Source organism: Plasmopara halstedii, assembly GCF_900000015.1.
Source record: "Plasmopara halstedii genome assembly, contig: Scaffold_2956, whole genome shotgun sequence".
In the NCBI taxonomy this organism is placed as follows: Eukaryota; Oomycota; class Peronosporomycetes; order Peronosporales; family Peronosporaceae; genus Plasmopara; species Plasmopara halstedii.
Genome location: NW_020189861.1, coordinates 1,091,302 through 1,106,513, shown reverse-complemented (window position 1 = coordinate 1,106,513; position 15,212 = coordinate 1,091,302). Strand labels below are relative to the sequence as shown.

The following is a 15,212-nucleotide window of genomic DNA, read 5'->3' as shown; positions in this document are numbered from 1 at the left end:
CCAATATCTGGTGAAGTGGCGGGGATATCCCGACTCCGAAAACTCGTGGGAGTTTAAGGCGCCACTTCAGCAAGATTGCCCAGTCGCCGTGGACGCTTTTGACCGTAAAGATCAGAACGTCCCGCGTCATCAGACGCCCCGCGCTTCCCGGCAATAACCATGGCAGTAGAATGGCCATGAGCTGAGCTCAAGCGGTGGCCCTGAGCTCTTGCGGTTGCTGACACAGAGCTCGCGGGAGAGTCAGGGGTTGACCCAAACGTCGCAGGGCGACAAACTGAAGGGAGTCGACGGCGTACTTTGAGTTTGGAAAACTCAAATCGGAGGTGGCGCTTCACACGCACGTCCACTTTCTTGTGGCTCAACTGTAAGGCATACAGTGAGGGAAGTTTTCGGTGCCGTTGCATCCATTGCTCAAAGAGCGCTTCGGCATCTGTTGCGCATCCGCCAGGGGCGAGCACTACAGGTATTGTCCGCATTGCGAATACACGAGAGCCATCTTGTTGAGCTCTCAGACGAGTGCAATAAGCTTTCAACGGAAATTCTTGTGGAACCAAGAATCGATCTCAAAGAGCCTTCCGTTTGGCAATCAACTTCCGTTCTGGCCGGGGGTTCGATGATGTGGATGCGTAACGATCGAGTTACCATGTCCTACGCTTCCACAGCGGCATCCGCCGGGCGGAAGCCATATTCCACACGAGGGTCAATGACTTACCGTGGATGGATGCGCAACAGATCAGCCTTACGGGCAGCTTCCAGCTGTCGCTTCTGTGCCTCATCGAGGTCATTGGTGATTACATCACGTTCCTCAGGTGACGAGAAGTCAGAAAAAAGATATGGGATCCGCAAGGCGCGAGCAGGGTTCACCTCACGCCGCTGGTGCGGCTCGTCTTCCTCGTCATTCCATCCTGGAAAAGGAGTGTCAGACTCGTAGTCGACCACCTCCACATCCCCAACGAGGTCACTCGCCACCGTTAGCGTGTCTGGAGTGCGACGCTCGGGCTCATCAAGCCTAGAATTTACATCCATTGATGCCGCAGAGACACGGTCCGACATGGCACCGTGTGCGGGAGATGAAGCTGGGCTCTGCCCGTGAGCGCTGCCGGAACCAGCGATACTTGGAGACTTCGGTGTCTTTGATTAAAGGCTCATTGAGCACGGAGGTCGTTCCGTTCCAACGCAATGTCAAACGGACACGAAAGCCTCGTTGGAGCAATAATCGTTCGGAACTGTAAATTTTCTCAATCTTAATGGGGGAAAGTGTAACGGGGTGACACATACCCTGGTAACAAGGGTGTGAGTCACAACCAGATGGTCATGGTGTAACCACACCTAAACAAGAATACGGTACGGGCTGGATAGCCAGTAGTTATACATGTAATTAGATTTTACTATACATATTTATGATAATCTACGTGTTTTAAATTAGGCGGCTTCGCTGCAGATAAAAATAAGTAAAGTCAGTTTTGGATTTGAATCGAAGTATTTATTAGCCTTGGGTTAAGGCTATAATAACTTTTAGAGTTAGCGGATTGCGATCCGCTAAACTCGCACTTGTTCTAAGTATAGAACGAGAGGTCGGTGACCTAACTTTCGCTTCCTCTAAGCGCAAAGCTACGGCAGCCCCGCTGCATCCTACAGGTGGTTGCGTTGTACCAAGTTACATAAGCCGTGTCATCCGACGGATATCTCGCGAGAAATGTTAAGTCACAGTATGCGCGGGGTGACCAACTTTGTAAGAATTCTATTGTACCACATGGTCAGTGAGAGCTATCACTAATGACTCTCTTTAAGAGACATGAGTCTCACAGTCTAGGGTTGTTGATAACATCAACATCTCGGTCTTTGAGAGGCCGCAGAAAATTTTAATCGATTCCGCTGAGTCGTGCAATGATATGCGAGGAGTGACTGGCAAAAGCAGTAGGCACTACGCGGAGGCAAATATATGTCAGATGCGTACTCATTAGCTATGTACGAGTAAAGCGCCACAAATTCTGGCGAGGCTTTCTGTATAGTCTGAAAATCATGACAGCCTGAAATATCTCGTCTTAATTTCAAATTTATAACATCATATCATCCTAGGTGAAATATCACGCACAAAGATGGTTCGAAAGCTTAAGTGTTCCATGCCACGCAATTCTCACCTTCTGGAGCTTTGGGGATTCATGCACCCAGCAATACCAGCACACAGGGGCTTTTTTTTGTACAAACACGAAGCTAATGCACCTTTTGTACAGAACATGGGACATAAGAGTGTAGCAATGATATTGCTATGTACCTAAAGAGAAGATAGGAAAACAGAAGCTGCGGTGAGCTGCGTCTCAGGGCGAGACTGAGAGCAACAACCATATACCATGTGAATTTATGTTAAGGCAAGAAGTAACGACTGTATGGTACGGTCCCCAAAATGTATCTCTGGGACTGTAAACAACAGATGTAAGCCGATATCTCCCGGTTTAGACCTGGTGGAGTCAAAGACAACAGTAAGTCACAAGTTCAAGGGTGGGACAGTGAAGTGCAAAAGGATCACTTACTGAAAGGATCACTTACTCACTCACTCACGATGTAATAGCGATTCTGAGTCAGCACTAAGTGTAAAGTCTAGTATGGTGATCGTCGTAGTGGGAGACAACCACTGTATTATGATGAGTGTATTCATTACAGCTTTGTGTAATTACCCACAAGGTAATTTTGGGAAATTGTTCAAGAATCATATTCAATTTGTTTACAATCGTGAGTATTCAAAAACATTAAGGTATTATGGAGGATAGCCGGTCCAGTACCGCTATCCTGTAAGTCAGTCCGGCAGACCTCGCGATACATACAGTAAGCCGACGACTTCAAATAATGACGTTATCAAAGATTATATACTCCATATTATATTACGAACACCAGATTGTAAATTCGATCAATAAATTTCTTCCAAGTTTTTCATCGCCCACATAATTGTTATCGAACGGTGCTCCGATTCAACAACTCTCCAACGTTTGCGTCGGAAATATTCCCACCATTGACTGCACCCTTTGTCAGGTTATGATCAAGCACAATTTCCGCCGCCAATGATGTTTTAGATCAAAGACCAAGGTCACCTTCTACAAGCTATTTGGCGAGAATTACTCGACTTGGAGCCGCTACATGCATGAAATTCTCTTAGTAAATCAATTTATATGTCGTTGGATGACAGCTTTAACCTCTACGATTCGTCGAGCATCAGATGGCAAAATCAAACTACATAACGTTCGGCTTGATGCATATCCTGTGGCCAAAAGTACGACAAGCTCTTAAGCGGGTGGATGCATTTTCAGACGCTCTTTAGTGTGTCGTAGAAGGCCGGACGCGATTTCATAGGTTCAGCATCTCGATGACCGAGGCACCAACGTCTTGAACCTCTGCAACGATGGCTCCAACATTGCCGCTAAACTCAGCAGTATCCGCGCCAACATAAAGGACAAGGATACGATATGTTATTGTGTAGCCTTTTGGAACGGAGATACCCGAGCCATTGATTTACTTAGAAGAGAAAAAAATGGTGACATATTTATCTCCGATAAGACTTAAACCTCCACAAATTGTTAAGTACCTTTATATCCTGATATGATAGAATTGAGGAATATACAATAACACAGGGTGTTTAGTTAATGTTAAACACAAACAAGCATGGTTCACACAACATGTGTAATGGTTCTGGTCCATTACACCCCCACCTCAAACGTGGGTTAGTTATATTTTCTCCAAACTTTTCCGACTCTGAGAGGCAACTATAGGCGATCCCGCGCAACATAAACTGCATCGAAGACACCATGCACCAACGACAAGCGCAAAGCAAGATTGCATCTCAATCCGAGAATGCGTAGGCGTCTTCGCCACTATCGAACTTAGATAATGCTCCAATTCCACGTCGAACGATCGTCGTCACGAGTTTCGCGACCGCCACTGTGGTGCCACCCTAGCGTTTTTCGAACTCTTTAGTCCAATGAAAACTCGAGTGATGACTCGAACCGAGTATTTCTGCGCCATTGTGTTGATTACACGTGCAGGGGGAGAACCAGGACTACTTTACGAACCGTACTCTAAGCAATCCAATTTGGATTCCGTTCAACCAAATCGAAACTCGATTTTGGGCATGGGTCGTGCAATCAAATTTGTGAATATTTACCGTTTCTAAAATGCGAATACCTTTGCGGACTTGCTGAAGATACCCGATATGCGCTTTCGGATTGCTCATTTCACAGCGCAGGATCAGATTTACTAAGATATCGTAGATACTGGCGAAGTACATGTGGTCATTAATCATATTTACAACGAGAGAGAAGAGAAGTGAAAGGGACAGTTTACCTAAGCGAGGTCCATCCTTGGGCCCGTATCGAGCACGAGAACGTCATCGGGACAGTTTTGAAGGATACGACTACGAGGCTCCCCCGTGCTCTCGTTCACCGAGTTATCCAGCCATATCGTCAATAGATTCTTTTGACCGCGAACGTTCCTCTCCGCCACCACGTTCTTGAGGTGGTATTACCCTGCCGATCGAGAAAAGGAAAAGGTGACCGAAGAAAGCGTTTCCTCTGCATTTTCTGTGGCTGCTCCACAGTCTTCGTCTGAATTGTAATTTCGATTGACGAAGGCAGATAAACTCCTTTCGCTAGTGATCCGGCAAATAATTGAGGTGTTCGATCGGGTGTCGAGGAATGACAGCGTGTAAAGGATACTCGACGGGTCGTTTGCAAAATTTGCGATTTGCCAAGGCGGCATTAAAATTTCGCTTGCAAATGCAATTGAAAGTCGGATTTTTGGTTGGAACAGGCTCTACAAGATCTCCCTTCTGCTGCGGCCGCTGCCGCTGAAGATGCGAAGCCTCCTGCCAAGCGCCTTGCTCTGGTTCGGTGGAATATGCTCCCATTAGTTATTATCAACGCAATCAGCAGCTGTCTGCTTCTCATCGACGTTCCGACTCTCGCGACCGTTCGTTTGGTTCTGGACCCCACGATTATTAACGCTATTTGAGGATGACGCTGAGGCGACGACGCCAAGGGGTTCAACTTTTGACCCTCTTGTCTGAGCCGTGGCTCTGAAGCCATATTTGTATGATCGAGCGTTACATCCAGGTTTGAAATCGGGTCTTCGCGATAACAGGACTTGATCATCCCTACGTAGAACGTTGGTTGTGTCCTTAGCGAGGTTGACAGGTAGATGGTGTAAGCATCTTCATGGCATTACATCGTTCGGAATGGACCGATAACGCGCTGGAATAGCTTCAAACTTCCCAAGTTTGAGCCTGCATCGTCTGATAGACCCTAAGTACTACTTAATACTGAGTTCTAAGAGCTTATCCGACGATACAGTTAAAGGCAAATTGTCTTTGACTGTTGGGGATAACGTTCTACTTAATGTACTAAGTAGTATCAAATTTCAATGTTGGGGGTTATGTAATACTTAATACATTACCAGAGAATAGAAGAGAAGAGGGTTATGTACTACTTAGTACATATACTACATAGTACATAACCCCCGAGATTAAAATTTGACGACCTCGTTTCTCCGCGTATTCCTTCGTGAATCCTGCGCATTGGCCATTGCATTTCGCACCCGTGCGATTAAAATCACACGACTTATGGTGAATGAGCTTAGAGAAGGAGGAAAGGTGAAGTGATATTTATTATGGCCAATAAGCCTTGAGCTTACTTGAATGAGACGTGCCGCCAGATTCTTATATAGCACAATTGAGGGGTGTACATCTTTATACGGTGTATACTTAATTTTGACATACACAACTATGGTTCACACAACGTGTTGAATGGGTATGACCCACTACTCCTTTCAATAATTATTTGATAATGCCATTTTTAACCTGTGGATACGCAAGATTTTGCGGGTAAAACGTTATGTAGAAGCTGACATATGAGCAGATCAAATTTTTAAGGCAGCAAAGTCCCGGCAGTCAAAGACTACAGGCGATACGAAAGTGTTTGATATTGACCAAAATATTTGCCAGCGCATGTTTTGGGGAGGGTCCGCGACATACGGCATAGCGGGGCTGGACGAAGCAAATGAGCAACAATTGATCTGGGTGACGCAACGGTCAAAATCGTGGTCATGACGCTAACAGTGCCCACAGGCGAACGTATACAAGATCGACTAAGTCGCGGTTTCAGGCTTGCAAAAATGTGGGGTTACGGTGACCAAATGAATGTCTGGATTGTGAGCAATTGGTAGCGGTGCGATGCGCGACAAGAGATTAAAAAAGTGATTGCGCTATCATAACAGTCAGTACTCGCTAGGTATTCTAAATGCAATAGTCGTAGTGATACTAACAGTGTAGATCCTGGCTGCGCAATTTGATGCCGTCATTCGTTGTCAGCTGCAGCGCCGTTCATGCCATTCTCTCTACTACCGCGCCAGCTAACAACGGAATGATATGTATGGCACGTGTGAATTTTAATCAATGTTAAACAGTAAAGTCTTTGCGTCAGGTCAGTCAAATATACTAGATGCTTTGTAGCGATAACTCTGGGTCAATGAAAAGCTTGTATCTGCGTCGCGCTTTGTGAGGGTTTATTGTGATAAAGACATTCACAAAAATTCAACCTGAATATAGACTATGTAGTTTAAGTTGGTTTATCTCATAACACATCCACTTTGAGTCGCCAAAGTCATGATCTTCTCTTGGAGACGTTTAAGAGATGAAGAGCAGAAAAAAATCGTTTTTGTTCGAAATGTGCTGACGGGTCAAATGCTACTCACTTCGCGAGCGATAGGTCCAAGTTAGGTCTCAGCCCGTGTCAATTGCTTGCTGTTTCAGTTTGGTACATTACGCACACATTAATGTGCCATTGTAAAATCGTCGTATTTTCTTCTGCATAAAAATGTTCTGACTAAAGTACAACAAGCATCGACTGATTGAAGATCCAGTTTTAAATTATGGAAACTGAAATAACATCGGTGATCATATACTCCGAAATATGCCTTAACCGGATAATTCCTGTGCACGCTCTTACTTCGATCAGTCGTATGCGCTAACACTAGCTGTTTATATCGTCTTTGGTTTGTTAATCGGCTGATTGAACTCATGGTATTGCTGAGCGAGCCGTTGCGCCTAAAGACCGTCGCAACTTTAGTGCTATTGATTTGGAGCGCTTCAGCGCTTGTTTAAGTCAATATGAGTGGCCAGAAATGTATTCAATCTTTGCATTATCTGTATTTTTACTATAAGCACACATTGTTTTTATGGCGCGATCAATTTCAGTCGTAGCCAAGTATGTGTATCGTTTTTGGCGTCGGCTACATTTAAAGCAATTGGATTGTCCGCCAACATGTTCTCTGAAAGCTGGATGAAATCTCGATCACGCGCAGGATTCACCTCGTTCATCCTTCTACAATATTGAAAGAAAATGACAGCTTTTACGCAGTGAACCCCATTGTACACGCATGTTTACTGTTTGATGTACCTGGGAAAAGGGTCCACACATATCATATGCTAACAAGTAGTTATCAACAGATTCAGTATGACTGTATCGCGCAATTTCAAAAGAATATATTTGATATGCTCCAAATTGTGTAATATAGCCCTTCACGCATGTAGTTGAGTTAAAGCAGTTTTTGACAAACTAGGTTTTTCAATAAGCTCGTTTTGCGCGGATTGTATACCGATTAAGCGAATTGATAATGCGTCAAATTTCTTTGACATCATAAAACCAGAAGTGAGCTCCGCTTCTATTCGCTAAGAACAGCAAATCGGTTCATTTTAGGCGTAAGAATTAGCAATTCTCTCCGCCAAGCGCACTTTGCCAAGATGTATCTCGGACGTATGTACTCTTCTGTACTCTCAGATAAACAAATAGTTAGCAGGATGGTATCCAACCGCATTCCAAAATACTTAAATACTCCTATGTTCTCGATCTTCTTCTTTGTTGTTGTATTTACAATTTCCCGAGAAAATGGTTTTTTATATACGGAGAACCGGGTATTTTTTAAGCTGATTCCAGTACAAAATATGGAGTCGGTGATGCTGCGGCAAATTCAACTTTCGAGCATTATCCTGTAGTAAGTGGTGGAGACTTGTAAATGTACTCTATCCAATTTTCATAGCTTAAACTGCGCTGTATTTCATTTGAGCAATACTGCTGAAGAACAATGTTGTTGGTATATGCCTGTTTTACATGCATAAGTATCATATTTTGCTCAGATTAGCCTTGTGATAAACGCGTGGTGGCTTCACATTCATCAAAAGACATAGTTTGACTAAACTGTTTTCAAGGTTCACTGTGAGGTACCTAGCCATTTTCTACGTCTGCTCGTCCTTATCTATGGATTACTGACCAGATTGTATATTATGAAGCTGGAGTAATATTGCAGCGGGACTGCCGTAGCTTAGCGCTTGAGAAAGCGTACTTTAGGTCATCGACCTTTCGTTTTTACAAGAACTAATACAAGTGTAGCGGATCGCAATCCGCTACCTCCAAGAGTAGTTCGTACCTTAATCAACGCTAGTATACTCGTCGATTTAGATTTGAAACAGATTTTTATTTATTTTGGTCTGCGGCTAATCAGCCTAATTTTAAATGTATAGATTTTATCAAATATATATAGTAGAATCTAAATACATGCATAACTACTGGCTACCTATCCACATACCGTATTCTTGTTTGGGTGCAGTCACACCATACACATCTCTTGTGACGCACAACCCTGTTACCAGGGTACGTGTAACTCCGTTACAAATATGGTATAAATACAAAAAGTTTGGGACGAGAAAACACAGGGGATATAACAATTATTCATTGCAGTTGTACTCTAAAATCAACAATTTGTGATCATAATGATTTTTAAGTACTTGTAGAATGTAATGGGGTTACACGTACCCTTGTATGATAGGGTGGGTCGCACAAGATGGTGTGATCGTACATAAGTATGGATAACACAAGTTAGAGTAATCACACAATGGTGTGGCTACACCGTAACAAGAAGTCACTACGTGGTCGTTCAGTGTTCCCATTTCCTGCTCCACGGTGACTTGGTGTTATTGATAACATTCGACAAAGAGCTGCTATTTTCCGCAGTCTTTGTCCAGTGGATAATGTGCCACTTCACGCGCATCTGAAGGGCCTTGTCCAAAATACCTCAGACCTCGTCCGACGATGCCATGTAGCAACCGCATCGAAACGTGAGCAGTGTTCAGTAGATTACGTGCCACTCTACGTGCATCTTGCCCTCGATGCCTCGGACCTCATCCGACCATGTCACTCATGGCATGCAGCGGATGCTTCGATACTTGAGCAGCGCTCAGTGGATTACATGCCACTCCACGTGCATCACTCGGGCCAACCTTCGATGTCTCGGCCCTTGACCGACCATGCCACGCATGGCATACAGACGCCTGCTCCGATAGTTGAGCAGCGCTCGTGGGTTACCTGTCACTGCACGTTCAGCTAGTGAGTCATGCTCGAGACGCCTGCCCGATACACCTTCGGTATTCAACAACCAGGTTACTCCGATCTCCAACACGTTGACCGTCCCGGCCCAGTCCCCGCGCCAATAGCGTTTTTGCCTCCTAGCAGATGAGGGCTTGAAACTCACCAAAGCTCCACCAGGAGACGTTCGCGTAGCGTCCAGGGTCTTCAATCTCCAACCGATACATGGCTCACAGAGTCCAACCATGCTATACCAAGGAAAAGATCATACCTTGAATCCAAGTCTAGGACTAAGCAGCGTTTCACGCTATCGAGGTCAAGAAACCTGACACCGAGGTCCACATGGACCCTCGGCACAGTTGCACAATTCTTCGTCGCTTAGCGGGTAGTGGCGGTGTCACTCGACCATGCTTTCAGTGTCTCAGCGTACAGCGGACTTTCTTCGATCATGGAGCGTAGAGCATAATTGCCCGACGCCCGGAATCGATAAGTACCATCCATGACTCTTGAAAGCCCTTCACGGTTGCTTTTACAGCGGACTTTCTTCGATCATGGAGCGTAGAGCATAATTGCCCGACGCCCCGGAATCGATAAGGACCACCCATGACTCTTGAAAGCCCTTCGCGGTTGCTTTTATGACCAGCAAGTCCGGCTTGCATACACGTTCCGCATTCAAGAGAACACAGCTCTTTGGAGCTGAACCTTGCTGCCCTCTTCCTCTACGTGGCTCAACAAAACTTAATTCTTTCTCAGTAGGGTGCCCCGCGCCAACTGGGTGTTGTCGATTACCCGGGACGAACCAGAAGACTGGTAAGAAGTGGGACGTCGGTTCGATAAACCATGACGCGGCTTGCGTAGGGGACAACGAATCCAAAGGTGACGGAAGTATCCACAGATAAAACACGATCGGGTATTCAAAGGCTGCTCGGCAGCTCGGGGCTGTCCGTCCTCTTTATCAGCATTATTGAGACCATCGGCTGATGCCCATAAGTGCTGTTAGAGTGTTCATTCCATCCAAGTCGTGCCGACTCAAATCTGTTTCGGCATTTATTGCCACATTCACTACTTCTTCAAAAGAAAACGGATGCACGCGAAAACTTTCATTCTTGCCACGCCAGTGCGGAGGCCCTTTATAAAGATGGTTGCTTTGACCGCCTCGGGGAGAGGATCGGCTACCATACCAGCAATGAAAGTACGCAACGCTTGGACAAAGTCTGCCAATTCTTTTTTACCCTTAGGGTGGCAAGGAAACGCGATTGCACGCGATATGGCAGGTTAGGCGGCAAGAACACTCTTGAAAGCTACATTTTCAGCTCCGTTCAGGAGGGAAACGTTGCTTCGACCGAAGTACCGCATGTCAGTGCCCATTCTGGTGCTCGACCACCGAGCTTGGAAATAGCTAGCGCCGCGTGCTGTTGCTCAATCTGGAGCATGGCAGACGCCATTGCCATCTCGGTCTCACTCGCTCAGAGCAGAAGATTCTTTCCAATTTTGACCTCGAAGGTCTTAACGCTCACCCTGAGCGGCTTGGTGTCGAGAGAATTCATCCGTCGACATCTTTTGCTGTAGGTTCTCTAGCAGAAGATTTTCATAGATCAAAAATGCCTCTAGGCACGCACTGATTGCATCAGGCCCTTACGAAGCGAGGTGTTGCGTGCCCTCAGGGCGAAGCATATACATCATTCTTTAAGTCCGTCATGCATCACCTGGGGCAAACAGGAGAACTGATCCATCGTTACAGAGGATCAGTCGTAACGGCTCAGGCGTAGATTGGCTACAAGTGCTACCAAGTGCAGCGGGACTGTTGTAGCTCTTTAGCTTAGATATAGCTAAGCTAGGTTTGGTGACTTTCGTTCTATACTTATAACCAGTACGAGTGTAGCTGAACGCAATTCGCTTACTCCAAGAGTAACCACAACCTTAACCCAAGGCAAATAAACTCTTTCGTTCAAAATGAAAACTGTATTTCCTGGTTTTACTTGCGGCGTCTTGTGTGGCCCACCCCTTCACACCAGGGTATGTGTAATTTCGTTACAGCTAATATTCACAAAACCCAAATTGATCTCCGTTGAACTTGATTTTGACATGATAGACCACGGTCACCTATAACAACTCAAAATGGTAAGAATCCTGTCAGCATTTAAGACAAATGTGTCTACGTTGATGAAAAAAATTAATGATGTGTGGAAGGAAAAATTGAATAACGAAATGCATTTTTTCGATACCATAAACAATAATAAATGCGGTCAAACGCTGAGTCTCTCGAAGAGATGTAATGGGCTGATATAATCGAGAGAACTGACAATAGCAAGTACAATACTATCCGCTGCGCCGGCGCCGCTCGACCAGCACGAGCTTACCTTTTCCAGTGGAGCGTGTAATAGACCGGCGTAGATACGAAAGGTGTAAGCAGTATTGGTGAAGGCAAGATATTACATTAAATTTGGAAATCCTTGGGAGATCAAGATTCCACCTTCGGCAAGGTTGAGTTTGGTGCCGCGGTCACTCATAGCTTGGTGCAACCGACATCTTTACCTCATCAGATTGAGAAACAAGGTCGCCCTGCTCAACGCGCTTCACATTGTCAGGCTTCTCAGCACGGTGTATGCTCGACAACTTGTACTGAATGTGTGTAGTGGGTGTGATTAACTTCCGGGTAGACTGTTACTTTTAGTGCTCATATAGAGGTGTATGGGTCAGGGAGAAGCATGATAATATTAGATTTTTTTTATAAGAGATGTATTTAATAGTTTTCAATTAAGACTACGATTTTTCAGGTGATGCCGCTGTATTACCTTATGCTAAAAACCATTTTGGCCATACAGTCGTCCTTGGTGGTTGTAGGCACAAACTTTGGCTGAAGACACTAACATTGAGTTTCTACAAGTAATTAGCAAATATATGAGATGCTCTTATTTTATTGGCTGATAGCTTAGCAAAGTAATGAGTATCATGACATTCCTAAAAAAAATATTCTGTTCTTGCAGGAATGGTGTTACGTCGCAGTCTGCAACACGTGCTGAGGGCACCGCAGCAGACAAAACACTTTGCATCTGCTATAAAAATGGCGATAGATAATACTTCATCAATTGCAAGTAATAATGGAGCCAAAGAACGTATGTTGTGATGGCGCTGCTTTTTATATTCGAGCTATTCTACTGACGATCTTTCTGGCCACAGTGGACTGTTGGAAGTGCCACCACGCAACAGACTGCTGCTCATTTTTCTGCAAGTCATGCAATGTTATCCAGCCTATCGACAAAGGTTGCCACTGCGACTTCTTTGAGATTTTTCGAGTGTATGCCCATATTTTGTTTTATTAGAAAATTGTTCATAACTGACGTGACATCGTGTAATAGCCCCAAAACTTTTGATATAGGACAGCGTGCCATTGAGCGAACGTATTGGGACCTACAGAAACGTTTGCATCCCGACTTGTACGGATCTAAGTCACAGGTGCTTTTTGACAATTATTTCGGTGTACAACCGAAAATGCGAAGGTTAATGCTATGATAATCGTTTACTGTAAGACCGAAAAAGAAATTGCTGCGGTAAACTCTGCTGTAGTTAACGATGCGTACAAGATGCTGAAGAAGCCTAATATGCGTGTCAAGTACCTAGTTAGTTTATGAATACTTCTGGTTGTTGTTTTTTACATCTCGAACTCAAACGCAATGTTTGCTCGCAAAAGCTAGCGCTGCATGGGATTGATGCACTTGGTGAGACTGCGAGCACGGATGTTGATCCTGAACTTTTGATGCAGACGATGGAAATAAGGTTCAATTTAGACAATGGTCTACCTGGTTAATATGCGTTGACTAACAGATACTTCCCGATGTAAATTGCTGAAGAGAGCGAATTGCTGACACAACTGACCCAAATGCGCTGCACGAGATTCGCGAAGAGGTTTCAAGGCACATCGATGCTATCATTAAAAATTTGAAAGAAGTGTATGACATGAAGCAAGACCTTACTGCCACGACGCGATACGCCATTGAGCTTCAGTACATGGTCAAATGTGCAGAAGAAATCGAAATGAAAGAGGAAAAGTTAGACGGATAACAGCTTATCATCTGCTTTCGTGTATAGCTCATAATACGGTAATTATTTATATTTGCCTGAATATACGTCATCATACTACGCGAACGCCGTGATCTCGTCCGTAATACTTGAGACATGCTATGAATACTAGCAGTGCCGCGTTCATGCATAAAGTCAGCCTGTTCATCAGAAATATTGCTGGAGTTTTTATGACTCCAGCAAATTTCGCGGATAGTGCCTAGCAAAGCTTTTGTCAGCAGGTGATTTCTATATCACTGCAGTAAACGATTGACGTTGGTTGACACAGGTAAAGCGGATCACAGTGTTTTTCACATACCAAAAGTTTTTTATAATCTTTTCCACATTTACGAAGTAAAACAAAATGAACGATTAGTGCATTTAGTGCAAAGTTTAAGCAGAAAATGTCGACGACATCGTAGTCGTGAAAAGCTTGCAATCTATATTGCTATTATACGCGATCCATGGTCTCGTCTTGCACCTCAAAGCCTTTTTCGCGCTCCCGAAGCTCCACGTTCACCTGTGCGGTCATGCAACCCTGTGTAGTAGCGTACGTGCATTGCGCAATGCAATACATTAGGTCTGCCAGGTCGCCCAGCTCCGAGATGCAAATAGACAGTAGACTACAGACGCAGCTGACTAATTGTATGCAATTGTTGCATCGCTACATAAACAACATTTTGATAGCAACTGAGATTCAACAACAAAAATCTGTACGATTATAACCCCACGCCACGTACAATAATTCGATTGTCCCACTTGTCTGGTTGCAAGCGGTAGCGATCCATGACGAGCATGCGCGTGGCTGACACGGCGCAACCATTGCAGCAAAAAGACTAGATTCAATGAAAGGAAATGAGAAAAGAACATCAATACATCTAATCAAACAGGTCGAACATAAGTTTACAAACCTCAAGACACAGGCAGCAGTTGGGACAATTGGACTCGCCGCAACTACCGGAGCGAACGCAGGGCACAACGCCATCCATATAGCCCTGGCAACACGTGTAATTGGACATATCGTAATTAAGCGCCTTGCGCCGAATAATAACTTGTGCGCAGCATGGACACAGACACGAGCTCAGACAACCTTTCAGAACGAAAGAAGCACGTGAGCAAGAGCTTTTCATAGCAAAAAGACCTCATTAATTTAGACCTACACAAAGGATCAGCGCCAGGGGCATGCATCATGCCTACGTGAAAAGTGCCTGGGTTGTTCTTGCGCACATCATCCTCAACAGGGTCGCCCGAGCACAGAATGCACATAGCTGTAGAGTCTTTTAAATTTGTGAACTGAACTTCACTGTCGCAACTTTGATTTTGAGAAAAAAGCAGCGACGGTTAATTCTTGGGCAGTTAATATACCGGTGAATGTCCAGCTGCTATGGGTTCACTTTTTGGGATTTTGTTTGACGCGAACTATGAGCTCAGTTACTTATTAAGTGGATTTTAAATACTTAATCAATATGTTGGATTGTCATTCAAACTTATCGCGCACATATAATTTCTAATTTGTATCATAGGCAATTTAGTACAACACTTCGTAGGCGATTAACGTACCCATTTCCTCCCCCTTTTCTATAAGCTTTGGTTGTCTATGTTCAGCGTTGTCACGACTTGTCCTATTAACTCAAACGGAATTAAATAAAGTGAAGTTGCGCTACGCTTCTGATATTTGCATTCGAGTACCCGACATGGTACATATTATCTTTTTAAGCCCAACGATGCTGTAGGGTAGCATCTTTGGGTAAC

The 15,212-nt window shown here is 44.6% G+C and overlaps 5 protein-coding genes across 5 annotated transcripts; 1 reads left to right on the top strand and 4 right to left on the bottom strand.

The window, feature by feature from the left end:
- Positions 1–708: 708 nt before the first annotated feature.
- On the bottom strand, positions 709–1,053 carry PHALS_06346 (uncharacterized protein; the record flags this gene model as incomplete). The annotated part of the gene is made up of 1 exon (XM_024719616.1): positions 709–1,053. One exon carries the CDS (start codon positions 1,051–1,053, stop codon positions 709–711), a length of 345 nt encoding a protein of 114 aa, XP_024584897.1.
- Positions 1,054–6,129: 5,076 nt separating this feature from the next.
- Positions 6,130–6,342, bottom strand: PHALS_06345 (uncharacterized protein; the record flags this gene model as incomplete). Its single annotated transcript, XM_024719615.1, has 2 exons — positions 6,130–6,246; positions 6,307–6,342. The coding sequence occupies 2 exons, from the start codon at positions 6,340–6,342 to the stop codon at positions 6,130–6,132; spliced, it is 153 nt and encodes a 50-aa protein (XP_024584896.1).
- An 874-nt stretch (positions 6,343–7,216) lies between these two features.
- On the bottom strand, positions 7,217–7,465 carry PHALS_06344 (uncharacterized protein; the record flags this gene model as incomplete). Its single annotated transcript, XM_024719614.1, has 2 exons — positions 7,217–7,364; positions 7,440–7,465. 2 exons carry the CDS (start codon positions 7,463–7,465, stop codon positions 7,217–7,219), a joined length of 174 nt encoding a protein of 57 aa, XP_024584895.1.
- Positions 7,466–12,390: 4,925 nt separating this feature from the next.
- On the top strand, positions 12,391–13,463 carry PHALS_06343 (fe-s protein assembly co-chaperone; the record flags this gene model as incomplete). Its single annotated transcript, XM_024719613.1, has 6 exons — positions 12,391–12,517; positions 12,582–12,699; positions 12,761–12,857; positions 12,932–13,021; positions 13,093–13,178; positions 13,253–13,463. The coding sequence occupies 6 exons, from the start codon at positions 12,391–12,393 to the stop codon at positions 13,461–13,463; spliced, it is 729 nt and encodes a 242-aa protein (XP_024584894.1).
- A 251-nt stretch (positions 13,464–13,714) lies between these two features.
- Positions 13,715–14,726, bottom strand: PHALS_06342 (splicing factor 3 subunit; the record flags this gene model as incomplete). Its single annotated transcript, XM_024719611.1, has 6 exons — positions 13,715–13,717; positions 13,780–13,908; positions 13,981–14,124; positions 14,201–14,296; positions 14,372–14,550; positions 14,621–14,726. 6 exons carry the CDS (start codon positions 14,724–14,726, stop codon positions 13,715–13,717), a joined length of 657 nt encoding a protein of 218 aa, XP_024584893.1.
- Positions 14,727–15,212: the final 486 nt, after the last annotated feature.